The sequence below is a fragment of the Sarcophilus harrisii genome, chromosome 1, assembly GCF_902635505.1.
Source record: "Sarcophilus harrisii chromosome 1, mSarHar1.11, whole genome shotgun sequence".
Lineage (NCBI taxonomy): Eukaryota > Metazoa > Chordata > Mammalia > Dasyuromorphia > Dasyuridae > Sarcophilus > Sarcophilus harrisii.
The window spans coordinates 55,096,741-55,118,240 of record NC_045426.1 but is presented as its reverse complement, the minus strand read 5'-3'; the positions used below and the strand labels follow the sequence as shown (position 1 = coordinate 55,118,240).

At 40.5% G+C, this 21,500-nt stretch overlaps 1 protein-coding gene across 1 annotated transcript in view; it reads right to left on the bottom strand.

Annotated features, from left to right (window-relative positions):
* GRIP2 (glutamate receptor interacting protein 2) overlaps positions 1-21,500 on the bottom strand; it is a 165,374-nt gene that overhangs the window by 69,472 nt on the left and 74,402 nt on the right. Inside the window, exons 7-12 of the mRNA XM_031964425.1 lie at positions 19,473-19,618; positions 12,411-12,558; positions 11,568-11,737; positions 7,595-7,720; positions 5,140-5,292; positions 1,987-2,173 (exon numbers count right to left, since the gene is read on the bottom strand). Coding sequence (XP_031820285.1) covers positions 1,987-2,173; positions 5,140-5,292; positions 7,595-7,720; positions 11,568-11,737; positions 12,411-12,558; positions 19,473-19,618 — 930 coding nt within the window. The remainder of the gene's footprint in view (positions 1-1,986; positions 2,174-5,139; positions 5,293-7,594; positions 7,721-11,567; positions 11,738-12,410; positions 12,559-19,472; positions 19,619-21,500) is intronic.

The window sequence follows — 21,500 nt, the reverse complement described above, 5'->3', positions numbered from 1 at the left end:
GTGACTCTGTGATGTCTGAAAGACATCTCTGAAATGTCTTAAGTTAGTTCACACTTTGAGGCACTTGGTCTGATTTCCTACATTGTCCAGAGAATTTGGTATCTTTTATGTCCAGTTTGTCTGGGGGGCATGTAATAGGTCATGGCCTTCAGGGAAAAAGACCTGTAAGTCCGCAGAGATGGAATAAGCTCAAAGCAGTCTGGGATAATTACAACTTCATCACTCCTCAGTCTGGCCTTGGTTCTGAAGGTTGATTTGTGTCAGATCTTTCAGGATTTTTAGGTATTTAATCATAGTTCTTTGGGTACCAATTTGAAGCAGAGATGGGCTTCCTCCAAGAGATCCTCACTGTCACAATGATTTCACAGCAAGGTGGCTGACCTACTACTACATGACATAAGGACCAAGACTGAGGAGGACTTCAAAAGTCTCTGAGTGACAGTTGTACTTTCTAGGCATGTGGTTTCTGGGAAATGTGGAATTAAATCACCAAAGTCTTGATCTCTAATATAATTCATGAAACTTCTTCAAAAATACAAAAGAAGATAATTGGTTAAGACTTAAGAATTAAATCTTGACTAGAGATTCAAGCTCTTTCACTATCTGTCTGGTCAATCATACACACCCTTAGGCCACCAGACACACAGAGTGTAAATACACTTACCAACAGACACACTCACAAGCACACTTTTCCTCAAAATCACACAAAGATCAGCATACAATATAAACACAAACATAATTTTACAAGCACACAGATACACGGACACAGACCTCCCTCTTCTCTGGAAAGTTGACTTAACAGTCCTATCTTCCACATTGACTTGTTCCAGGAACTTGGGGAGTTTGCAGAAGTAGAACTGGCTTCCCCCATAAAAGCTGTGTTATAGCATCTCTGACAGAAGACTTTGGGACATCTCTCATGTAGTGTAAGCCTCTTCTACTTAATCAAAAGAGAAAAGCCCATTATAATTACAAATTGGATTTAAAGCCAAACCAAGGGCTTCCCACAGCTTAAATCTGTCCCAGTGAGTCTTGCTGGCAGGGTTGTGATGGGTGGAGAGGCCAGGCTCTTTAGTACCTACTGGATCAAGCCCCAAATCCTCTTAATCTGGTACTTAAAGTTCTGAACCAAACCTACTTCTTTTTCCTTTGGAGATTATTGAGGTTAAGATACTCATCCAGAGTCACACAGATGGTAAGTGTTGAGATCAGTTTTGAATTCAGGTCCTCCTGACTTCAGGGCAGATGTTCTATCCACTATGGCACCTAGATAACCTTTCACACCTACCTTTTAAATGTAATGGTCTCTCAATTACCAAATATTTATCCTCTGTTCTAATCAGAATGGTTTCCTAACAGACCTAAAACTATTTCCTACTTCCACACCTTTGTTCAGGCCATTCCACTTATCTATAGTGTCCTTCCCCTTCTTCTCCACCTAATTGAATTCTAGGCAATATTAACAACTCAACTCAAGAACTTCCTTTTCCAAGAAGCTTTCACTGACTACAACAATCCACATTCATTTCTGGACTGCTTGACTTTCATAGCATCTATCACATATAGGGATGTGGTAGACAGAAAGCATGCCTTGAATACAGGAAAATCTGGGTTGAAGTCCTTCCCTGATGTATATTGGCTGCACGATCCTGGGTAAGTCATTTGACCAGGCAGCTCTCTAAAACCTTTAAGATACAGAGAAGGTGCTAATCTTTTTTTTTTTTTTTTTTGTAGAGAAAATTCTTATGTCATTAAGATTATAGTTCCACTTCCTACCCCACTCCTTTAATTTGGCATCTGTCTATATGTTGTCTCTGTTTGACATATGACTAACTAGATCCTGAGCCATATAAGGACAAGGTCTGAAATTCTAGTACTTTCTTTTTCTTCTCTTCCCTTGAGACTCTAGAAGCAGGGCTGGATCTCGAGAGATACTTGCTGATTTGAAAGCTGGATTGGTGCTGGTTCTTGAGGAATAGAGCTAACCTCTCAGCAGGGCTGTCGGGCTCAATGAAGCGGATGAGAGGTGGGGAGGACAGGGTTTCTGTGGCAAAGATTCCACCTTGGAGTTGGAGTCCAAAGCCATTCAGGGGGTCACCTCTAAGGATTACTTCTGTTGTTTCTGTGTGCACGATTTGGCCACCAGGCCCCACGGTACTGGAGGCAAGGGACACTGAAAGAATAAAAAAGTAGATTAGATTAGCATCTGAAAGCCAGGATACTAATGGGGCTTTTCTTTCACTGCTCAGTGTCTATTTCTCTCCAAGCATTTATAAGAAATCTAGACACTGGGCCTAAATTTCCGGTCGTTACATTAGTAATTTCTTCTACCACCTTTTATTCCTCCTCAGAGAAAATATCCTTTGGAATGCAATTAGGTGCAGGAGAAGAAAGAGTGATGGACCTTCTGAAGTAGGAAAGACAGGAATTGAATCTGGCCTTAGGCACTTATTAGCTATGTGACTCTGGGAAACTCATTTAGCCTCAATTTGTCTCAGTTTTCTCAACTAAAAAATGGGAATAATGATAATACCTCACTCTTAGGGTTATTATGAGGATCAAGTGAGAGAGTATTTGTGAAGAGCTTAGCACACAGTAGGTGCTTCATAAATCTATTTTGAGTAGAATGAGATAAAGAGGGGGACAGCTGTTATAGTCAGCAAATCCCAGAGCCTCCGAATTGGAAGGACTTTTGGAATCATTGAATCCAATGTCCATCTAAAGCAAGAGTCCCTTTTCTATGTAAGTCTCCCAATCTGATCAATAAAGGGTTAGTAAATATCATAGATCTAGAGTTAGAAGCCTTTTGTTTTATAAATGAAGAAACTGAGGCTCAGAAAAGTTAAGTGTCTTGGCTAAGGTCACAAAAATTGTAAATGTCAGAATTCAATGTCAGATTCAAACTCAGGTCCTCTTGAAGGGGGAGAGAAACTGTGTTTCCTTTACTGAAACGGTGTTCCCTTTAAAATTATCAATCTGAAACTGTGTTCCCTTTAAAATTATCACTCTGAAATTGTGCCCCCTTTTTGATCTGAGAGATCAGGATCTCCCAGGCTCCAAGGTGAGAAGGTGCATCCTCCCAGGATGAGAAAAGCAACACTATTCAAGGGCAAAATCAACTCCCATTGATCTTTTTGAAATTTTAAATTCTCACTCAATTAAGAAATCCTAGTCTGACCAAGAGGTACCCATATAACAGGTTTCCTTAAACTCATTTCTTCACAGAAGGTCCAAAGCAGCTTGTTCTGATTCTAGGATCCTGCCCAATGAGAAGGCAGTCTCTTCTCAGTGCCAGCCTCCATTTCCCTAATAGGACTTTGCCACTAAAGAAGTCAGTCTCTTAGCAAAACTGACTTCCTATCCAACAATAAAGTTTTATTTTTGCCAATTAATATTTCAGGTTTCATGAATTCTTTCATGAAGAATCTGTGCAACCAACTATAAGGGGATTTTAACAATTCTATGACTGCCACTAACCTCATCATCACTAATCTCATCACCCTGACTCTAGAGCCAATAATCTCCCCACTTTATTTCAACTGCCTGAAATTTGGACCAATCCATATCATCCTATAGGGACAAAGTATTCAAGGTTACATTGAAAAAAGTAGTAAATATATGCATGGTGCCATTCCCACAAGAGAAAGACTTGATCTTCAAATATACCTTGTGTAGGGAGGACAATAGTCACTGTTCAAATGTTGAATTCACTTTGAGCTAATTATCATCATTCGTGCTTTGAAAGCTTAGAAAGCCCAGTGCTTGCGGCACTGAAGTAGTTAGAGTAGAAGCCATTGAAACTCATACAGATAGTAAATGTCAGGGCAAAGATTTACCACCAGTGTCTCCTATCTTCAAGTTCAGCATTCTTTGCACTATCCCAGAATACAATGATTTCTCAGTCACACAATTACAAACTTAGAATTATAAGCAGGAGTGTGTTAGAGTTAGTTCATACCAGCTCAAGAGGGAGAATTGTGAAATTTTTAATGGGAGCATTTGCACCTTAGAAATTGGTGAATATTGCAAATTAGGTCTTGATTTATTATTTTGTTGATTATCTAGATTTAAGAAAGGGAAGGAGAAATTATTCATAATATAGATTAAGTTTAAATTGTGCCATGCATGTTTTTTCCTCCAGACTTAATTGTTTAAAAACTTATCAGCACAGAAAGTACCATGGAGGTTGTCTAGTCTAATCTCTAGTCAGTCTGTCCAGACATTTCTGGTAATAAGAATCTCACTATTTTCCTAGGTATCTCTATCCTGTGATTGGGCAACTCTCATTTTGAGGAAGTTCTTCCTTATGCTGAGGCAAAATATTTGCCTTTCTATGACTATGACTCTTGTTGGTTCCAGTTTTGCCCTCTCAGGCATCTACACTGGATCCCACAGTAGAATGCCTGTCTTCAGAGTCTATTTTAGGGAAAGTAAATGTCATAGGCAGACAGGGATCAGAAAGATACACATTCCTGGCATCCTTCTTTGGACCTTAGCATGCATTTTCCTAATGACGCTATGTTATAAATGGAACCAGGATACTCGGAGCCAAATTCAATGCCCAATTGTCATCATCATTTCATCTCAGGTGCCTCATTTTCCTGCTCGCCAGAGATAACTTATGGTCAGCTTGACCCCAGATTGTTTTAGTTTGGATTATGTTTAAGCCTGCAAGTGTCTAAAAAATTTTTTTTAGCAGGAAGGGGAACAAATCCTAAAAAAAGTAATAATAACAAATAATCCTAAAAGAGCAGACCCAGATCCTTCTCCTGGGGTGACAGCTAAGAAAGACAGCAAAAAATCTGGGGAAATAGCCCAGTTAGTGAAGGAAAGTAAGGAAAGGTCTAGATTCATAAAATCTCAGAGCTAGAACAAAGTATCTAAAATGGAAAGGACATTAAATATAGAATGTTGGAGATAGAAGAGATCTTACAAACAAAATGGAATGTTCAAAAGTTGAAAGAAACCTTATAGTACAAAATTCAGAAGATAAAAGATTTTTGAACATTTTTTTTCAGAATAGGAAGACATCTTACACAATGTCTAGGTCAATCCTTTCATTTTAGAGATAGAGAAACTGAGAACCAGAAAGAATAAGTAATCTAAAGACACAAGTTTATTTGGGATCATTGTCCTTACATGAACTCTTGTACTCCTTTTTTCTCTGTCTTCTCCTCATCATGGTTGCCCGGGGGCTCATGGGTTGGGTGCTCCGAGGTAGTGTGCTCGAGTTTGGGCAAGAGAAGCCATGAGCATTCAGCATCGGTGAAGAGAAAGGGGCTGAAGACAGGGCTGGGGAGAAAGTTCATCATAGTTGAATGATATGGTAAACTTCAAGCCTGCTCCCAACTCTGTAACACACATGACTGGAGCCCAGTAGGCTCTACATTTCTCAATAGTATTTTATTTTTCCAAATGCAGTTAATATAGTGTTAAACATTCACTTTTGTAAGACTTTGTGTTCCAATTTTTTCTCCCTCCCTTTCTAAACCGCCTCCTCCCCAAGACAGCAAGCAATCCGATATATGTTAAATGTGTATAGTTTTTTTGAAGCATTTCCATATTTGTTATGCTGTGCAAGAAAAATCAGAACAAAAAAAAACAAGAAAAAAGAAAGAAAAAGGTGAATATACTATGCTTCAATCCATATTCAATCTTCATAATTTTCTTTCTGGTTGCAGATGGCATTTTTCATCCTGTGTCTATTAGAATTGCCTTGAATCATCACATTATTAAAAAGAATCAAGTCCATAATAATTGGTCATCACATTATCTTGTTAGTGTACAACATTCTCTTGGTTCTACTCACTTCACTCAGCATTAGTTCTTGTAAGGATTTTCAGGCCTTTCTAAAACCAAAGTCTATATTTCTAAGAACTTAACAAGTTCCCATTCATGTAAATGATCTAATGCTTTAGAATGTTCATAATTTGTTAGAAATATTTCCCCTTCTCTGATCTAAGTCACTTTGGACTTAATAGTATAACAATATCAAAGCCCAGGGGTATCCGTGTTTTTTCTCTCTGACATAACCTTTCTAGTTTTTCTATTGTTCTCTGACAGAGGGTACACCATGTCACCATGTACCATGTTTTGTTATTGTAGAGTGACCATAAGAACTGAACTGATATTGAATCCCTTTTTCTCTCTTATACCTAAAACAGTGATCTCATTTTTTGAAAATAAGATGAACTAGTTACCATGGTCCAAATATGCCACTTCTTACTCTCCTTCCTGGGCTTTTACTGTCCCTCAAATTTTTAGCTAGACTTTAAAACCTAGCTTAATTGTAAATGCCATTTCCTGGCCACATATCATGAATGACCTTTCCTTCCTGAGGCTTTGCACTCTTTTTTGTTTATTCTTCTTCTATTCACGTAGTATGACTGAACTATAAGTCCCATTAGAGTGATTACATAATTGATCCAAACTTCACATTCCTCTTAGTCCTAGCAAAGAGCTTAGTACTCATTAGACCAGGGGTTCTTAACTTGGAGTCTGTGAGCTTGTTATTTTTAATATTCTGATAGCTGTGTTTTAATATAATTGTCTTCCTCTGTAATCCCATATATTTTATTTCTGTAAAAAACATTACTAGTCCATAGGTTTTACTACATTGCCAAAGCATCATATGATTCAAAAAGAATCCTTGGTTCACTTTGAGACAAGTGGATACAACTCTAGGTCTGTAGACGAGAAGACCGAGTTCCAATACTGCTTCTGACAACTATAGTCTTGGTCAAATCATTTAACCTCTTATTTGTTTCCTGTTCTGTAAAATAGGAATAATAATAGCACCACCTCCCAGGGTTGTTCTGAGGACCAAGATATGTAAACTGTTTTTAAACCTTAAAGTGCTATGTAATCATATTGTTGTTGTTCTAATTATTATTATTAGTGGAATGAATTGAATTACAATCGCTATTTGCACAGCGATTGGGTCATGCCCTTATATGAAACTGTAAATTTCCTGAGGACAGGAATTGTGTTGTTTTAATCCATATAACACTAGCTTCTACCACAGCTCCTTATACAAAATAAATTACTTCATGATGACTAAAACTGCCAAAGATATTTATAAATGATGGCAGTGTAGCACACTAGAGAAATAAAATTGATTCCAGAGTTGGAAAACCTGAATTCATATCTTGGCACATCTGTGTGATGATCTATGATCCTATGCTGTACCCAGTATTATATGTATCTATGAATGTGTTACCAACTCCCCCTGGAACAATCAGTCCTTCAAAAGGCATTTACTAAGGATCTACTATGTGCTTGAACCTGTGGTAATTGCTGGGAAATAAGGACAAAATTTATGTAATGTTCTTGTCCTCAAGGAGCCTACATTTTAAAAGGAAAAAAAGAATGTCTATCTTTGTATTCCTAATACCTAATACAGTGCCTTGCACAGACATACAATAAATACTTAATAAATGTTAATATAATTATAATGTTCAATTTTTAATCCAGATTCATTGCCTAGGGTAGGAGTGGGAGTTGAGGGGGAAGAAAAATAATGAGGTTGCTCCTGGTCCTGCTTCTCATGCAATCTTTTAGCTATCCAGATCTAAGAGTGAGCCCAAACTCTTACGTTTGCAGTAATCCTGGCTGGAGGGCTGATTCCAGGTGGGTGTCTTGCAATGGCTGGGGTGGTGGCTGGGACAGTAGTTGACACAGGGGTCCCAACAATGGTGATGGTCACTCTTCTGCACCTTCACTGTGTCCAGATCACAAGCGACCCAAGATAGATAAGAGAGGCCCGACAAAAAGAGGGGAAAAAGAAGAGAAAGAGATGGCATGGGCATTAGGGGCTGTACAATCTGAGGGAAAGCCAGTCAGAGAGAGCAGAAATGACCATCCCAACTGACAATGCACCCTGAAGCTACTGGTTTGGGCCTCTGAGGAAAGATGGACAAAAGGATGCTTGAGAGAGGGCTTATCTTCTCAAAGATAATTTGCCCCCACCCCATCCTTTTGCAAATAACTATCTGGGATGGGGTAGGCAGTTTGAGGGACTCTTTCTGGTTCCTGAGTGTCAAATTTTTCAGGTAAACACAACTGTTTCCAATTTGGTTCAATTCTATTCCCTACTACTTAAATTACCTCAAGGAAGTTAAATTTCCTCTCTAGTCTCATCTGTAAAAGAGAGAATCGGACTTGGGGATCTGCAAGTCTCCAACATTCTAGGCTTCTACCATTTTATTATTCTCAGCTCATCCCAATGATGGTGAGACATTTGTCCACCCTACATAAGGTTGGACAATTACGTGTTCCTCTTCTCTTTGAATCATGTTATATGAAGCTGTAAAGGACCTCAGAGGTAACTATAGTCCAAACCCCTCATTCTGAAAATGAGGAAACAGAGGTTCTGAGAAGCCATGACATAACCCAGGAAACAAATATTGATGGTTATTGAATCCTGGTCCCTCTTGAACCTCAGGAAAGCTCACTTGTTCCATCACATTGCCTCTCAAAAGAGCCACTTGGGTCAGAGAATCAATGAATTTAGATCTGGGAGATAAGAGACATCATTTTCCTAGTGATGAAATTAAGACTCAGAAAGCTCGAGTAATTTGCTCATATGACCTTGCCATGTTGGGGCATGATTGAGAAAGCGATTTCCTATACTCTTATGCTCCCTGAAAAGTGTGTTCTGTTCCCTAGAATTAGTTTATTATTGCACAAATCAAATATTGAAATGCTATGGAGAACCCTGTGATGAAGGTACTATTATTATTCCCATTTTATAGGTAAGGAAATTTATAGACAAGAAATAACAGAGGTTAATTGGTTTCTCTAGGATCAGAGTTTGTAAACATCTGTAGATGGACTTAAAATAAAATCTTCTAGACTCCAGGTCTACTATCCACTACATTACAATGCCTTCCAAATGCAACATGTTCATAGCTTCCATGACTACCAGGTTTCTTTTAACCTTCTGCCAACATCAAGAACTGTCATCATCTCAGGAAAAAGATTTTTTTCAGTAATCACCTAGGACCCACATACTATTAGAATTGAAAGAGGTCTTGTCCAATTTATTCATTGTAAAGATGGGGAACTGAGTCACTGAAAGGCAAAATTATTTATCCAAGTTCACATAGCTAGCTTACTAGCTATTATGAAAAAAATGGATTCTAAACCAAGATCAAAGGTTTTTTTCCATTGGTTTATCTCACCCACCTTCTAAATTGTAAGGTCCTTGGAGGCAGAGATGGAATTATATTCTTCCCTGGATTTCCTTCAGTTTCATTCTGAAACTAAGTCAACATTCAGCCTGCAGGAATTCTTACCCATGATAGCAGGGCATCCTATTTCTGTTGGAGTTTAATACCGTGCTCTAAAGTACTCAAATATTTGTCAAAGAAGGAGTGAAGAAGAGAGGCTAAGGTCAATGGAATTGGAGAAGGTCTGGGGGAAAAATTCTAGCTTAGTTTTTCTTTGACTTCCATGATGCAGGTAGAATGTTACTAAGGCTTCTGAACAAGTCCAGGAAAAGACTTCGCTTTGCTCATTCTCTCAACGAGCCCACCTTCTGAATTCAGTTTCTTCTTCCCCCTCCTCCCCTAATTCTAGCATGCTGAAATCTCCAGAAGAGATTCAAAGACCATGAGGAGGCAATTACCCAGACAGGACAAACCCATGGCCAAATTCCTTTTCACTCTTCCTCTCCCTATATATCAGCTCTCTAGCAGTCCCTAGCCAGGAGTCCTCAAACTACAGCCAGCGGGCCAGATGCAGCAGCTGAGGACATTTATCCCCCTCACCCAGGGCTATGAAGTTTCTTTATTTAAAGGCCCACAAAATAAAGTGTTTGTTTTTACTAGAGTCCGGCCCTCCAACTGTCTGAGGGACAGTGAACTGGGCCCCTATTTAAAAAGTTTGAGGACCCCTGCCCTAGACCAATCTATTGGTCCAAGCGGCTGCTGAGTTGTAGTTTAATTGATTTATTATTAGTGCATCATTGGAAGATGAACCCCAGACAGTACCACATTTCTCCCCTAGTTCAGTGTGAATTCCTTCCCCCCTTTGCAGAGACCATGAAGATTATTCACATCCCTCTCAGGAACAGTACAAGGGATGACATTCCAGTACATGGGATGAGAGCAAAATTTGAAATTCCATTAGTTTCCCAAACTGCCTGGAGCTTGCAGGCTTCTGCCTGGGACTTTCTCCATTCTTGGTTCTGATTACATGAGCTGGGAGAGAGTTTAGAAGACATCTATTTTCATCAGGGTTTGAGGGGGACTTGAACTCCTCATGTCCCTCCTCCACCCAAGGTCTCTGGTTCTTTTTCTGGCTTTTAATACTGCCTGCCCCTTTCTGAAGAAACAAGACTTCCCTCTCCTCCTTTTCTTCTTTCATCAGTTTCCTGTCCTCTTCCCCAATATTTGAAGCAGACAGTTTGGGAGTTGGGAGACCAGGAGATCTGACTCATATGGTAGCTCTACCATCAAATTTGTCACTTTCTCTCTGGACCTTCGGTTCTTTCTTCCTCAAAGGGAGAGGGCACAGGTTGCAGGGAACGTGAGAAACTTTCCTTGTGTACATAGATTTTCCTCATCTAGAATTACTTATACCAATGAATTAAACATAGATCCAGACCAAAAAAATTATAGTTATGATGATAGTTAGACATAAGACATAGAAACCACCCTTGTGGATCTTAGACTATAGTGAGAAGCCATTCAATCCATAAGTATTTATTAAACACCTACTGTATGTCAGGCATTGTGCTAGGCTTGGAGGACACAAAGAAAGGCAAAATATGGCTCCTCTTTTTAGGAAGCTCACAGTCTAATAGGGGACCCAACATGCAAACAATAAATTTGTACTTAACAGTAACTTTCATATAAAGCAGAAAATATGATAGGCATCAAATGATAGATATCAAATATGTTAGGTATCAAATCCCCTGAACTGGGAGTCAAAATATCAGGGAGCTTGTTCTACATCCTGTGAACTTGGACTGAAGTCACTTTAGTGTGATAAAATTGGAAGGAATAAATAGTTCTGGAATTTGAAGTCTTGAGTTCAAATCCTCCCTCTTATCCTCCCTGACTTTCATTTTCTTCAACTGTCTGTAAAGAGTTGGACTAGAAGGGTCAAAGAAGTCCCTTCAAATTCGAAATCTCTGATCCTCTGTTTCTATGCCAAGTAGGACCCTAAAGGTCCTTCTGTCTCCCAGGTGGCATAGTGGTAAGAACACTGTCTTGGAGCTCAGAAGACCTGAGTTCAAATTTCAGCTCTGCCATTTACTAGGTGTTTGACATTAAGCAAGTGAAGTCTCCTCTCTGGGCTTCAGTTTCTAAGCTTGTGGAGTTGGATTCAACTTCATGAAGGAGTTGAATTGAATGAGTTCTAAGGGTCCTTTGAACTCAAGGCCAGAAGCAGGTTTTCCCTCATGTTTTACCTTGTTTTCCCCCTTCGTTCTCCCACCCAGGGCCAGGGCTTGCCCAGCAGGTGCTCCCAGCCATTGTTGAGTCCAACAACATAGCTGCCGGCATTTTAAGAGCCAGCTTCCTCCATGCTGCTGGATGACGGCGCGGTCGGCCCCGACCCACCTGTGTCAGGAGGCTTCAGGGGAAGCCTGCTCTGGTGAGCCGGGAGGATCTCCAGCTTGACATTCTCGGTGGTGCTGGCTAACAGCTGCATTGCCTCTAGCACGGAGCAGTGCTCCGTGCTGGTGCCGTCGATTGACAGGATATGATCGCCAATGTGCAGGGCCCCACACCTGCAGAGAGGAGCAGAGTCAGGCTCTTGCAAACCCCAGGGCCAGGGGAGGAAGAGGAGGGCTGGACCAGGTCGTCAGGGAGGCCCTGTGTCTTAGGGGAGATTGTCATGGAGGCAAATGGCAGCTGGGAGAGTCAGAGGCAGCTCCAGGGGAAAAGAGATATCGAGTCGGGTGGGGAGGAGAAAGGAGGAGAGCTCATCGCTGGCTTCTGACAGGGGGAGGGTGGACTCACAACCTTGTACGCCTGGGAGAAACATGTCCCAGAATCATAGGATCATTGCCTTAGAGACTGATGCAAGGGGTCTTAGAAGTCAACTGGACCAAACTCATTGTTTCACAGATGAGGAACCTGAGGTTCAGAGAGAAAGCCACTAGCCCAAGGTCGTAAGAGGCAAAACTGGGATTTGGACCCATACTTTCTTCTCCAAATCCAGTGCTCTTGCCACTGGCCCATCCTTATTTCTTGAGAAATCCCTTCCTTATTCCCATCTTGGGGAAAGGGGGAGGGAGGGGAGAGAGCTTCTCCTTCTCTGAGCAGCACTGACTCTGGAGACAGGAATTGGGGATGGAGCTGGGGCTGCTATGAAGAGGAGAGGAAAGGAAGTCTTCCTTGAAGGTTCAGGGGCCCAGTGTCTGTCTCGGGCTGAGCACCCCTTTGGGACACCTGCCATACCTGTCTACCACGCTGGCCGGCTTGATCTTGTCAATCACAATGACCTGTTTGTTCCTGTGGGTGCCAGAGGTGAGCGAGATTCCCAGAGTAGAACCCGGCGTCTTGGCTATTTCCACTAATAAAGGACCTGAGGCATTGGCTACGGTATCTGGGGAGAGGAACAGGGTGTGTTTGAGAGGACAGAAAAGAGAGGAAGGGAACATCAGTCAGTGAGAATTTGGGGGCTGCAGGGCTAGGTAGGATGGGGTGCTGGGCCTTTACTTCAAGGAAAAGGAAGAAAAGGGAGAATGAGACTCAGTTATATAGACCCACAATATATGCAAGAAGGCCAATTGCTTTTCATTGTTCTCTTATTCTAGGCTCTCTTTTAAAGCTAGACTAATCTAGCTAAGGCTTACCAACAGAAAGAATGGATATCAAGTGGATACCAATGGATATCAATGGATAGAATCATAAAAGCATAAAATATTAGTCTGGAAAAAACCTTAAAGATACAGAACCTGGGATTCTCAGCTTTTCCGATCTCTTCACTCTTTAGGTTTCAGTAAATTTTACTGAATATGACCAAAAAATCAATGACAATACTGGATTACTTGCTGTCTAGGGAAGGGGGTGCGAGGAAGAGAAGGAAAAAAAATTGGAACATAAGCTTCTGCAAAAGTGAATGTTGAAAATTATCTATGCACATGTTTTGAAAATAAAAAGGTTTAATCAAAAAAATCAATGTTCAAAAAAATCAATGATAGATTTTACCATGAACATTAGCAGAGTAAAGGAATCACCATAACTTATGAAACTTAATTGATTGGAAATCAAATCTAATAAAGAAAAATCAAATGTTTCCTGTATTCCCTTGACAACCTTCTTTTTTTCTTTTCTGAGGCAATTGGGGTTAAGTGACTTGCCCCGGGTCACACAGCTAGGAAGTATTAAGTGTCTGAGACCAGATTTGAACTCAGGTTCTCCTGACTTCAGGGCTGGCACTCTATCCACTGCACCACCTGCACATTGGGGTGCTCTTTTTTTATTTAAATTTAATTTTTTTGTTTTGGGGTTTTTTTTGAGAGGGTGCTCTCTTTTAGTCCAGGGGTAATGAGTTACTTTGGATAACTTCTCTCTTTCTGTCATTTCTTTGCTACTTCTTTGAGTCCATTAGTTAGAGCTGAAAGGGACCTTGGAGATTTTCTGACCCAACCCCCTCATTTTGTTGTTATTTAGTAATGCTTGATTTTCTATGACCCCATTTGAGGTTCTCTTGGCAAAGATACTGGAATGATTTTCCATTTCCTTCTCCTGTTCCTTTTATAGATGAGGAAACTGAGGCAAACAGAGTAAAGTATCTTGTTCAAGATCACATGGCTAGTAAATATTTGAGGCCAAATTTGAACTTAAGAAGATGAGTCTTTTTCATTCTAAGCCCTGTGCTCTATTCACTGTACCACTCAGCCGCCCCTCATTTTAAAGATTAAGAATTTAAAACACAGGGCAGCTAGTTGGTGTAGCGAATAGCACACTAACCCTGAAGTCAGGAGGATCTGAGTTCAAATATGACCTTAAACACTTAACACTTCCTGGCTGTGTGACTCTGGGCAAGTCATTTAACCCCAATTGCCTCAGTAATAATAATAATAATAATAATAATTTAAAACACAGGGCAGAAGTGGCTTGACCACAGTTACAGAATGCTCCAGCATCAGTCAGTCACAGAACACTTTCCCTAACTCCCCTTGGGAGATGACCCCACCTTTACTGCCCATAATCAAAGAGCTGGTAATGGTGATACCTTAGCTGAGGCTAGGGGAAGGGATCTGAAGAAGAACCTCTATCCTGATCCCCATCTCCCTTCTTATTTCTTATTTGTTTTTCTTTTCTTGCCTCTTTTCCCACTCCTCAAACAGAATTTTGAGGATAACTTTGTGACCTTCCTTTCACACTTTTCTCCTCTGCACACCCTTTGAGACTCCTTAGAATTCTTTTTTGAGGTGTGTACGATGGAGAGCAAATAGTGAGGGAAGAAGACTAGGGTCTCTATAAAATGGGCAGGGGATGGGATTGCATGTTCTAGTTCTGTGTGATTATGGGTAAGTCAATCAACCCTTTCTCTGTTCTTAATTATAAAATAATGAATTTGGATTAAAGAACTAAACAACCAAGAAGAATTTGCTGAATTCCTGCCACATCCACGTGAGGCACTGGAGGCCCTTTAGAGCCCATTTGGAGAAGGGCAGAGGTGCCTGAGGGTGCCAGCTGGATGGGACAGGTGCCTCACAGGAAGCTGGAACAGCTGCGTATCAGTCTGGAGGGGGCCGCACATATGATCTATTCCAGTCCATTTTACAGCTGAGGAAAGTCTGGCTTGAGAAATGAAAGTGACCTTGGCCTCTGGCCACCCAAACTGTTATGTCATAGAATGATAGACCTAGAGGAGGACTTAGAGACCATTTAGTCCAACCCACTCCTTTGACAAAGGAGGGAAGAGTAAAGCCTGAGCAGGTAAGGGTTTTGCCTAAGTTATCAGAGCAGAGATTTGAACTTAGTTGCTTTGCCTCTGAAATCTGTGTTCTTTCTACGATTCACAGAAGGCATAGTTCCGTGTCATTTTTTTGTCTTTAAGAAATCTCGGATGACCACCAGCAGAAACAGTGCTAGGACTAGCATTTGGTCACTTTTGGGAGTCTGTCAGTAGAGTGCGTGTTTTATTTGGTGTGTAGAATTAATCATCATTGTAACTTTTTTTTTTTGATGAGGCATTTGGGGTTAAGTGACTTGCTCAGGGTCTCACAGCAAAGTAATTGTCAAATGTCTGAGGTCAGATTTGAACTCAGGTCCTCCTGATTTCAGGGCCGGTGCTCTATCCCACAGTGGTAATTTTTAAGGGTTTTAGGCAGATCAATTAAAAAGAAGCTGTGATGGTGTGTGGGTGGTACAGTAGATAGAATGTCAAACCAGGAATCAGAATAGCCTGTTTCAAATCCAATCTTCAACACTTAGACACTTCACGCTGCTTTCCTCATCCATAAAAGCTCCATCTGTAAAAGGAGCTGGAGAAGGATATGGCAGACCATTCCATTATTTTTACCAAGACCCTAAATAGGGTCATGAAGAATGTAATACAATTGAATGACAACGAGTTATAGACTTAATATTCAAACCTGGGCTAGTATGAGATCATGAAACACACTTACTCCATCTCTGGGAAGGGAAGAGAAGCCCTCTTCACTTTCTGGGGACTTGTTTGATTAAGTAAACAAGGGTCAGAGACTTCTAGTTTAGGAAAATCAGGAGACCAGTTAGAACAGAGTTGTTGGGTCCTAAGTAATTTTAAAATGGTTTTAGTATACACATGGCAAATTAGATGCTTAACAAGTGTTCAAGTGAATAATTCTTGGAACTGTCCCCTTCCCTCAACATTTGTTAAGTGCCTACTATGTCCTAAATGCCAGGAACTGTTAAGCCATTAAAAACAAAAATGTCCTAGACCTTAAAGAATATACATTCATTCTATAGAACAAAGAGACAAAATGTTAGCAACCAAAGCCCCGAAGTTGGAATCTAACTCAAAGAAGAAATTCCCCACAAGGGAGAAACAAAAGTATGCCGTTAACTAGACTTGATTTCCACTTACTTCCCTCCTTTTGGTGTCCAGTAGACTCTGTGATCAGTTTCAAAAACCATAACAACAATGAGCTTCATGTGAACCCAGATTTTCCGAAATATCTTCCAAGTTTTTTCATTATTCTACACAGCACAAAACTTCTAAAACTCACTCAAGAACCACCAGCAATCTATTCTATGGACTGACAGCTAGCTCTCCTGAGCTCAGTGTCTTTAGCACTCTGGGCAGAGCTACTATCAAATGCCTCTGGCAACAGATCTACAGCTTGCCTCATCCTACCCTCTTCCACCATCTCCAAGGGTTGTCCCAGCACAGAAGCTTCTCTGGCTTTACTAATTTTCTGCCAAAAAAGCAGCAGCTCACACCCCACACAGTGAGGCAAGTCTGCCTATAGGGAGGGTTCCCTGAGTAGAAATCCTTGATAACATTGATGAGCTTGTCAGAAATTGGTGTCAGACCATCAATCTCTACACAATTCCTTTTCCAAGGTTTTAGAAATCCACTGCACCCAGCGCTGCCATTTTCTCTGGTATCATCATCTCCTTCCAATCTAATGATGTCTTATATTGGTATGAAGATCTATAGGATGAACAATTTGGTTTATATAACCTGTCTTTCCCTATGGGACTATCCACTCAAGTAATCCACTGCTTACCCAAAAGATCTCTTCTACTAACCTCTTTGGGATCCAAAAATTCTCCCCTCCTGGTTGCTTCTATGACTTTATTGGGTTGCTCACACCAGGATTAAGGAAGTGGCTTATTATCATAGACACTGAGCAGCATCCTCAATAGTCCATACTTAGGACTTTGAGGAGGTAGATAAATCTCCGTTCAATTAATATAATTGAATAATAAAATAATTAATAAATATAAATTAAATAAAGCACTGGAGATAAAAATTCAAAGTGAAATAGTCCTTGCCTTCAAGGAGATTTAAATCTAGATGCAGGATACAATATGTACTTATATGGGTAGTTCCAAAATAGAGACCAAATAGATACAGGGTGATGTTGAGGGGACAAAGGGAAGGGGAGGGGTGGAAGGTGAGAATCAGGGATCCCACAATTACATGGATATACTTCTTGTTATTGTAAATAAGCCAAGAACGCAACTGGTTTCCTCTTTTCTCTTCTCCCTTTCCCTTCCATTTTTTCTTCCCTTCCCTTCCTACTTTTCTTCTCCTCCTTACTTCCCTCCCTTTCTCCTCTCAATCTCCCTTACTCTTTTATTTCCTCTCCCCACATTTCCCTCATCGTCCTGTTCCCTCTCTTCTTCTCTCCATTTCTCCCTTTCATCCTCTCTTTTCTAGGACTTAAAAACATGCTAAACTCAAGTCCCTACAGGTCCTGCTAGGTTTAGGACTGAAAATTTATCTTCATCCTCTTTAAAGAAATAATTGTCTGTTTTATATATTTAGAATTATTATGCAAAAAATGTATTTTAAACTAAGTGGCAGAGGAATGTAGAGCATTGGATGTGGAGTCAAGAAGACCTGAGTTCAAATCTTGCCTTAGATATTTAGTAGCTCTGTGATCTGAACCAGTCACTTAATCTCTGGTTGCTTCAGCAAAATGGGGATTAAAAATAGTGTTTACTTCATGGGGTTGTCATGATGATCAAATGAGATACCATATTGCTTTCTTTGGAAAATGTTTGTGCAACAGTTCTCAGGTACTATATAAATGCCAGCTAACAATAATAATAAAAATCATTATTGATGGATGTTTATGTTTCAATCAATTGGCAGTCATTATTAAGTACCTACAATGTATCAGGCAGAATTGGTAGCAAGCCATAAGTTAGGATGGTTGATGGTGGAATACCATCATTACAGGGAATAATGGAAAGGCAGGAAGGGGTCAGGTTGTGAAGGGCTGACAGAAAAAAAAAAAGGAGTTGGTATTTGATCTTAGGCTAATGGGGCTGAATATTCCCCCTGATGGCCCATTTAGTAAACATAATCAATCAAGGAGCAGTTATTACATATTCCAGGCACTGTGCTGCTCAAGTATGTTCATTTCTAAGCTAAGGATTCTCCTAGTGGATGATCACACCTGAATATTTCTATTCTTAGAAAAAAATAAGTTAACTTATGACTTTACCTTTAATGGTGTCCTAAGACCAAAGTTAGAAGGCACCCCAATAGATTTAGGGGTGCAGCATATTCAAGAGCTGAGAGGAATTTGGAGGTTCTCTCCCTCCCCCAGTCCAACAAGTTTATTCATAACCCGACAAAGTAGATGATGTAAGTTTTATTATCTCCACTTTCCAGAGGAAGAAAATAAAACTCAGAGATGGCATTTGTCCAAAGCTGCAGAGAAATAAGAAATAGGAAGGGGGCTAAAACTCAGGCGATTTGAAACTCAATCTTGTCTATTCTCTGCTCTACCAAGCAGTCAAGTATTTTAATTCAATATTTTTTCAGGTTAATTTCTTTTTTTCAAAACCAAGAAGCTTCCTCTTTTACTCTGAAAAATCTATTTGCTGCATGGGAGGGGAAGGTCTGCTGCCTAAAGGGTAGCATTTGAGACCAAAGGGTAGTTACCTAACAGGGCCTGAAGTCATGCAGTCTTGGAGGTACCCAGCACAGGATGGGGGTTCCCACACACCATCCCCTTTCTCCTCAGCTGACACTCAAATGCACCTGCCCCTTTAGATTAAATACTTTTCCTGGCTTTGAATCGTGCCTCCTGGAATGTTATTTTCAGAAGCAGGGCTGCTGAGAGGGAATCAAGGTCAGAAATGAACATTTATGGTATTCCTTTGGGGATCACATTTGTCACCTTTGCCTGGTACAAGAATGTCCTGGGGATCAAAGGAGATTTCATAGAACTTCAGAGAACTGAGAGCTAGAAAGGACTCTAGAGACTGGCTTGGCCATTTCACCCTGGAGGATGTGGGGAAGGCACATTAAGGCTTCAGCATTTGAGTTGAGCCCATGGGCCTGGAACAACCCAGCAGGGCATAGAAGAAGTCATATTTTTAGAAAAGTTTCTTTTAGGGCCTGATTCGACTTTGTCTAGACCTAAGTAATTAGGAATAGTGAAGGGCAGGGGATAGGGGGAGAGAGGGAGGTGGATAATATTGAGGGAAAAACTCTGGATTTAAAATTCAGAGAAAATAAGTTAATGTCTCAGATCCTGCCACCACCTTATGGTATGACCTTAGGTTTAAGATTCCGCTTTCTCATTCATCTCTTAGATGGTGTTAATAATAACCCAGAGAGCTTGTGAATTAAATGAGAAGATATCTACCTTGAAAATAATTTTGTAATTGCAAAAAATGTAATGAGACAATATTGCCATCATCCTTGATGTCTTCTTTCCCTCTCCTAAGTCATGGCTAGCTTGGGCAGAATCATTGCTAAGGGTTTATGTGATGAGCTCATGGAGCCCCTACGCGTAGTTCAATGGGTGATACCCCAGAAAGGCCATGTATTCTTACCCATAATGGAGACGTCATATTCAATCTGGAAGAGGGCCTCCTGGCTGCATTGCCGAAGAATGTTGAGAGCATCTGCGTGGGTCAGGTTGTGAAGTGGAATGCCATCCACACTGAGCAGCCTGTCCCCAATTCTCAGCGACCCCTCTCTGTGGGAAAGGCACATGTTAGAATTTTACAAGCTTGGAAAGTCAGGGTACTAGAAAGTACCAACAAAAATGTCAGTAACGGGAAAGCTCTTAGAACAGAGAATGTTAGAGCAGAAAGGGACCTTAGAACAGAATATCAGAATTGGTAGGGGCCTTAAAAGAGACATATCAGAAACTGGAGAGTTTTTGGAATTAAAAATATCAGGGTTCGGGAAGATCTTAGGACATAGAACAACAGAGCTGGGAGGGACTTTAGATCATTGATTGACTCCTGGAGTTGGGAGGGACTTGAGGACATAGAACATCAGAACTGGAAGGCATCTTTGAAGAGAGAATATCAGAATTTGGAGTCTTCAGAACACAGGATATTAGAGCTGGGAGGAATCTTAAGGACATAGAACAACAGAGCTGGGAGGGACTTGAGAACATTGATTATTAGGGTTGGGATGGACCTCAGGACATAGAACATCAGAACCAGGAAAAGACTAGAAAATTGGATATTCAAGCTGGAAGTCAATTTAAAAGAAACTTGAAGATGGTTGGTTAATCCATTGCTGTCTTTTAGTCTATTGCTAAATTCCATTGATATTTCCAATGAGTACCATTCCGCCCCCCAAAAAATGTGATGTCTCAAGAGGGGTCTCAAAGTTGAATGATAGACATTGGAGAACATTATGACTTTTCCTTTTAGTGGCTTGAACAAATGCATATGGTTGGTCCAGAGCTCAAAATAATTCATTAGATGTTTGCTTAAAAACAAAGCAAAACAAAAATTTTGCTGGTTTGGAAAATGAAAATCAAAATCATAATAGGATTTGGCCAGGTTCAGGATTCAGCACGCCGCCGCTCTGAGCCACAGACTTTGGTTCAGTTCTGGCAAGAAATGACTTTGTAAACCAGCAGAGAACTCCATGGGGGCAGTTTTATTTTAACTGTGGCCAAGTTCTATTAGTAGAGAGCGCTATTTATAAACCTATCCTAGGCCATTCTAGGAATGACTGATATAGATATCTGGACAAAGCTGAGTATGAAGAGTGCCTGATTATAGCTTGGAATTTCTTGGTGGCATGAATGCTATGGTGTCCCACAAACTTTTAAAGGGGTGGGCCAGATTGAGGAGATGGAAATCAGAGTTTGGGTTTGGAATCAGAGGTCTCAAGTTTGAATCTTGGTGTGACTGCCAACTCCCACAGGTATCCCTTCACTTCCCTTTCCAGAATTTCCTCCCAAGCAAAATGAAAGGATTGGAAAAGGTGACCTAGAAAGTCTCTTCCAGCTCTAAAGTTCTGCTCCTAATTCAGTCTTTTTATGGGTTTGGTCTGGGCCTGGGATCCATGAGGGAAGGTCTAGCCCATAAAAGCACTAACCCAGACATGCTCAGCAAGGGGAACCAAGCTACTAGAAGGCCTGGCAATAATTCTGTTTGGTTTTAAAATTATCTTATTATGAACTTATTTATTATTATTTATTATGAACTTAACAAGAACAAAGTTTTTTTCAATACGGAAGGAACAAAAAAGAGCTGTCTATGTGAAACTGTGAGCTCTTACATATAATTTGCTTTTTTTCCCCCAAGGCAATTGTCCCCATATAGGGGAAGCAAGCTAGGTGCTGCAGTGGATAGAGCACCAGCCCTGAAGTCAGGAGGACCTGAGTTTTCAAATCTGGTCTCAGACACTTAACACTTCCTGGCTGTGTGACCCTGGGCAAGTCACTTATCCCCAATTGCCTCACCCAAAAAAAAAAAAAAAAAAAAAAAAAAAAAAAAAAGAAAAGAAAAGAAAAGAAAAAAGATGTACATTTAATTTAACAAGGTAGTAATTAAATCTCCACCCTAATTCTCCTGTTGGATCTTAGAAGTGTTTTCTTGTCCAAATGACCA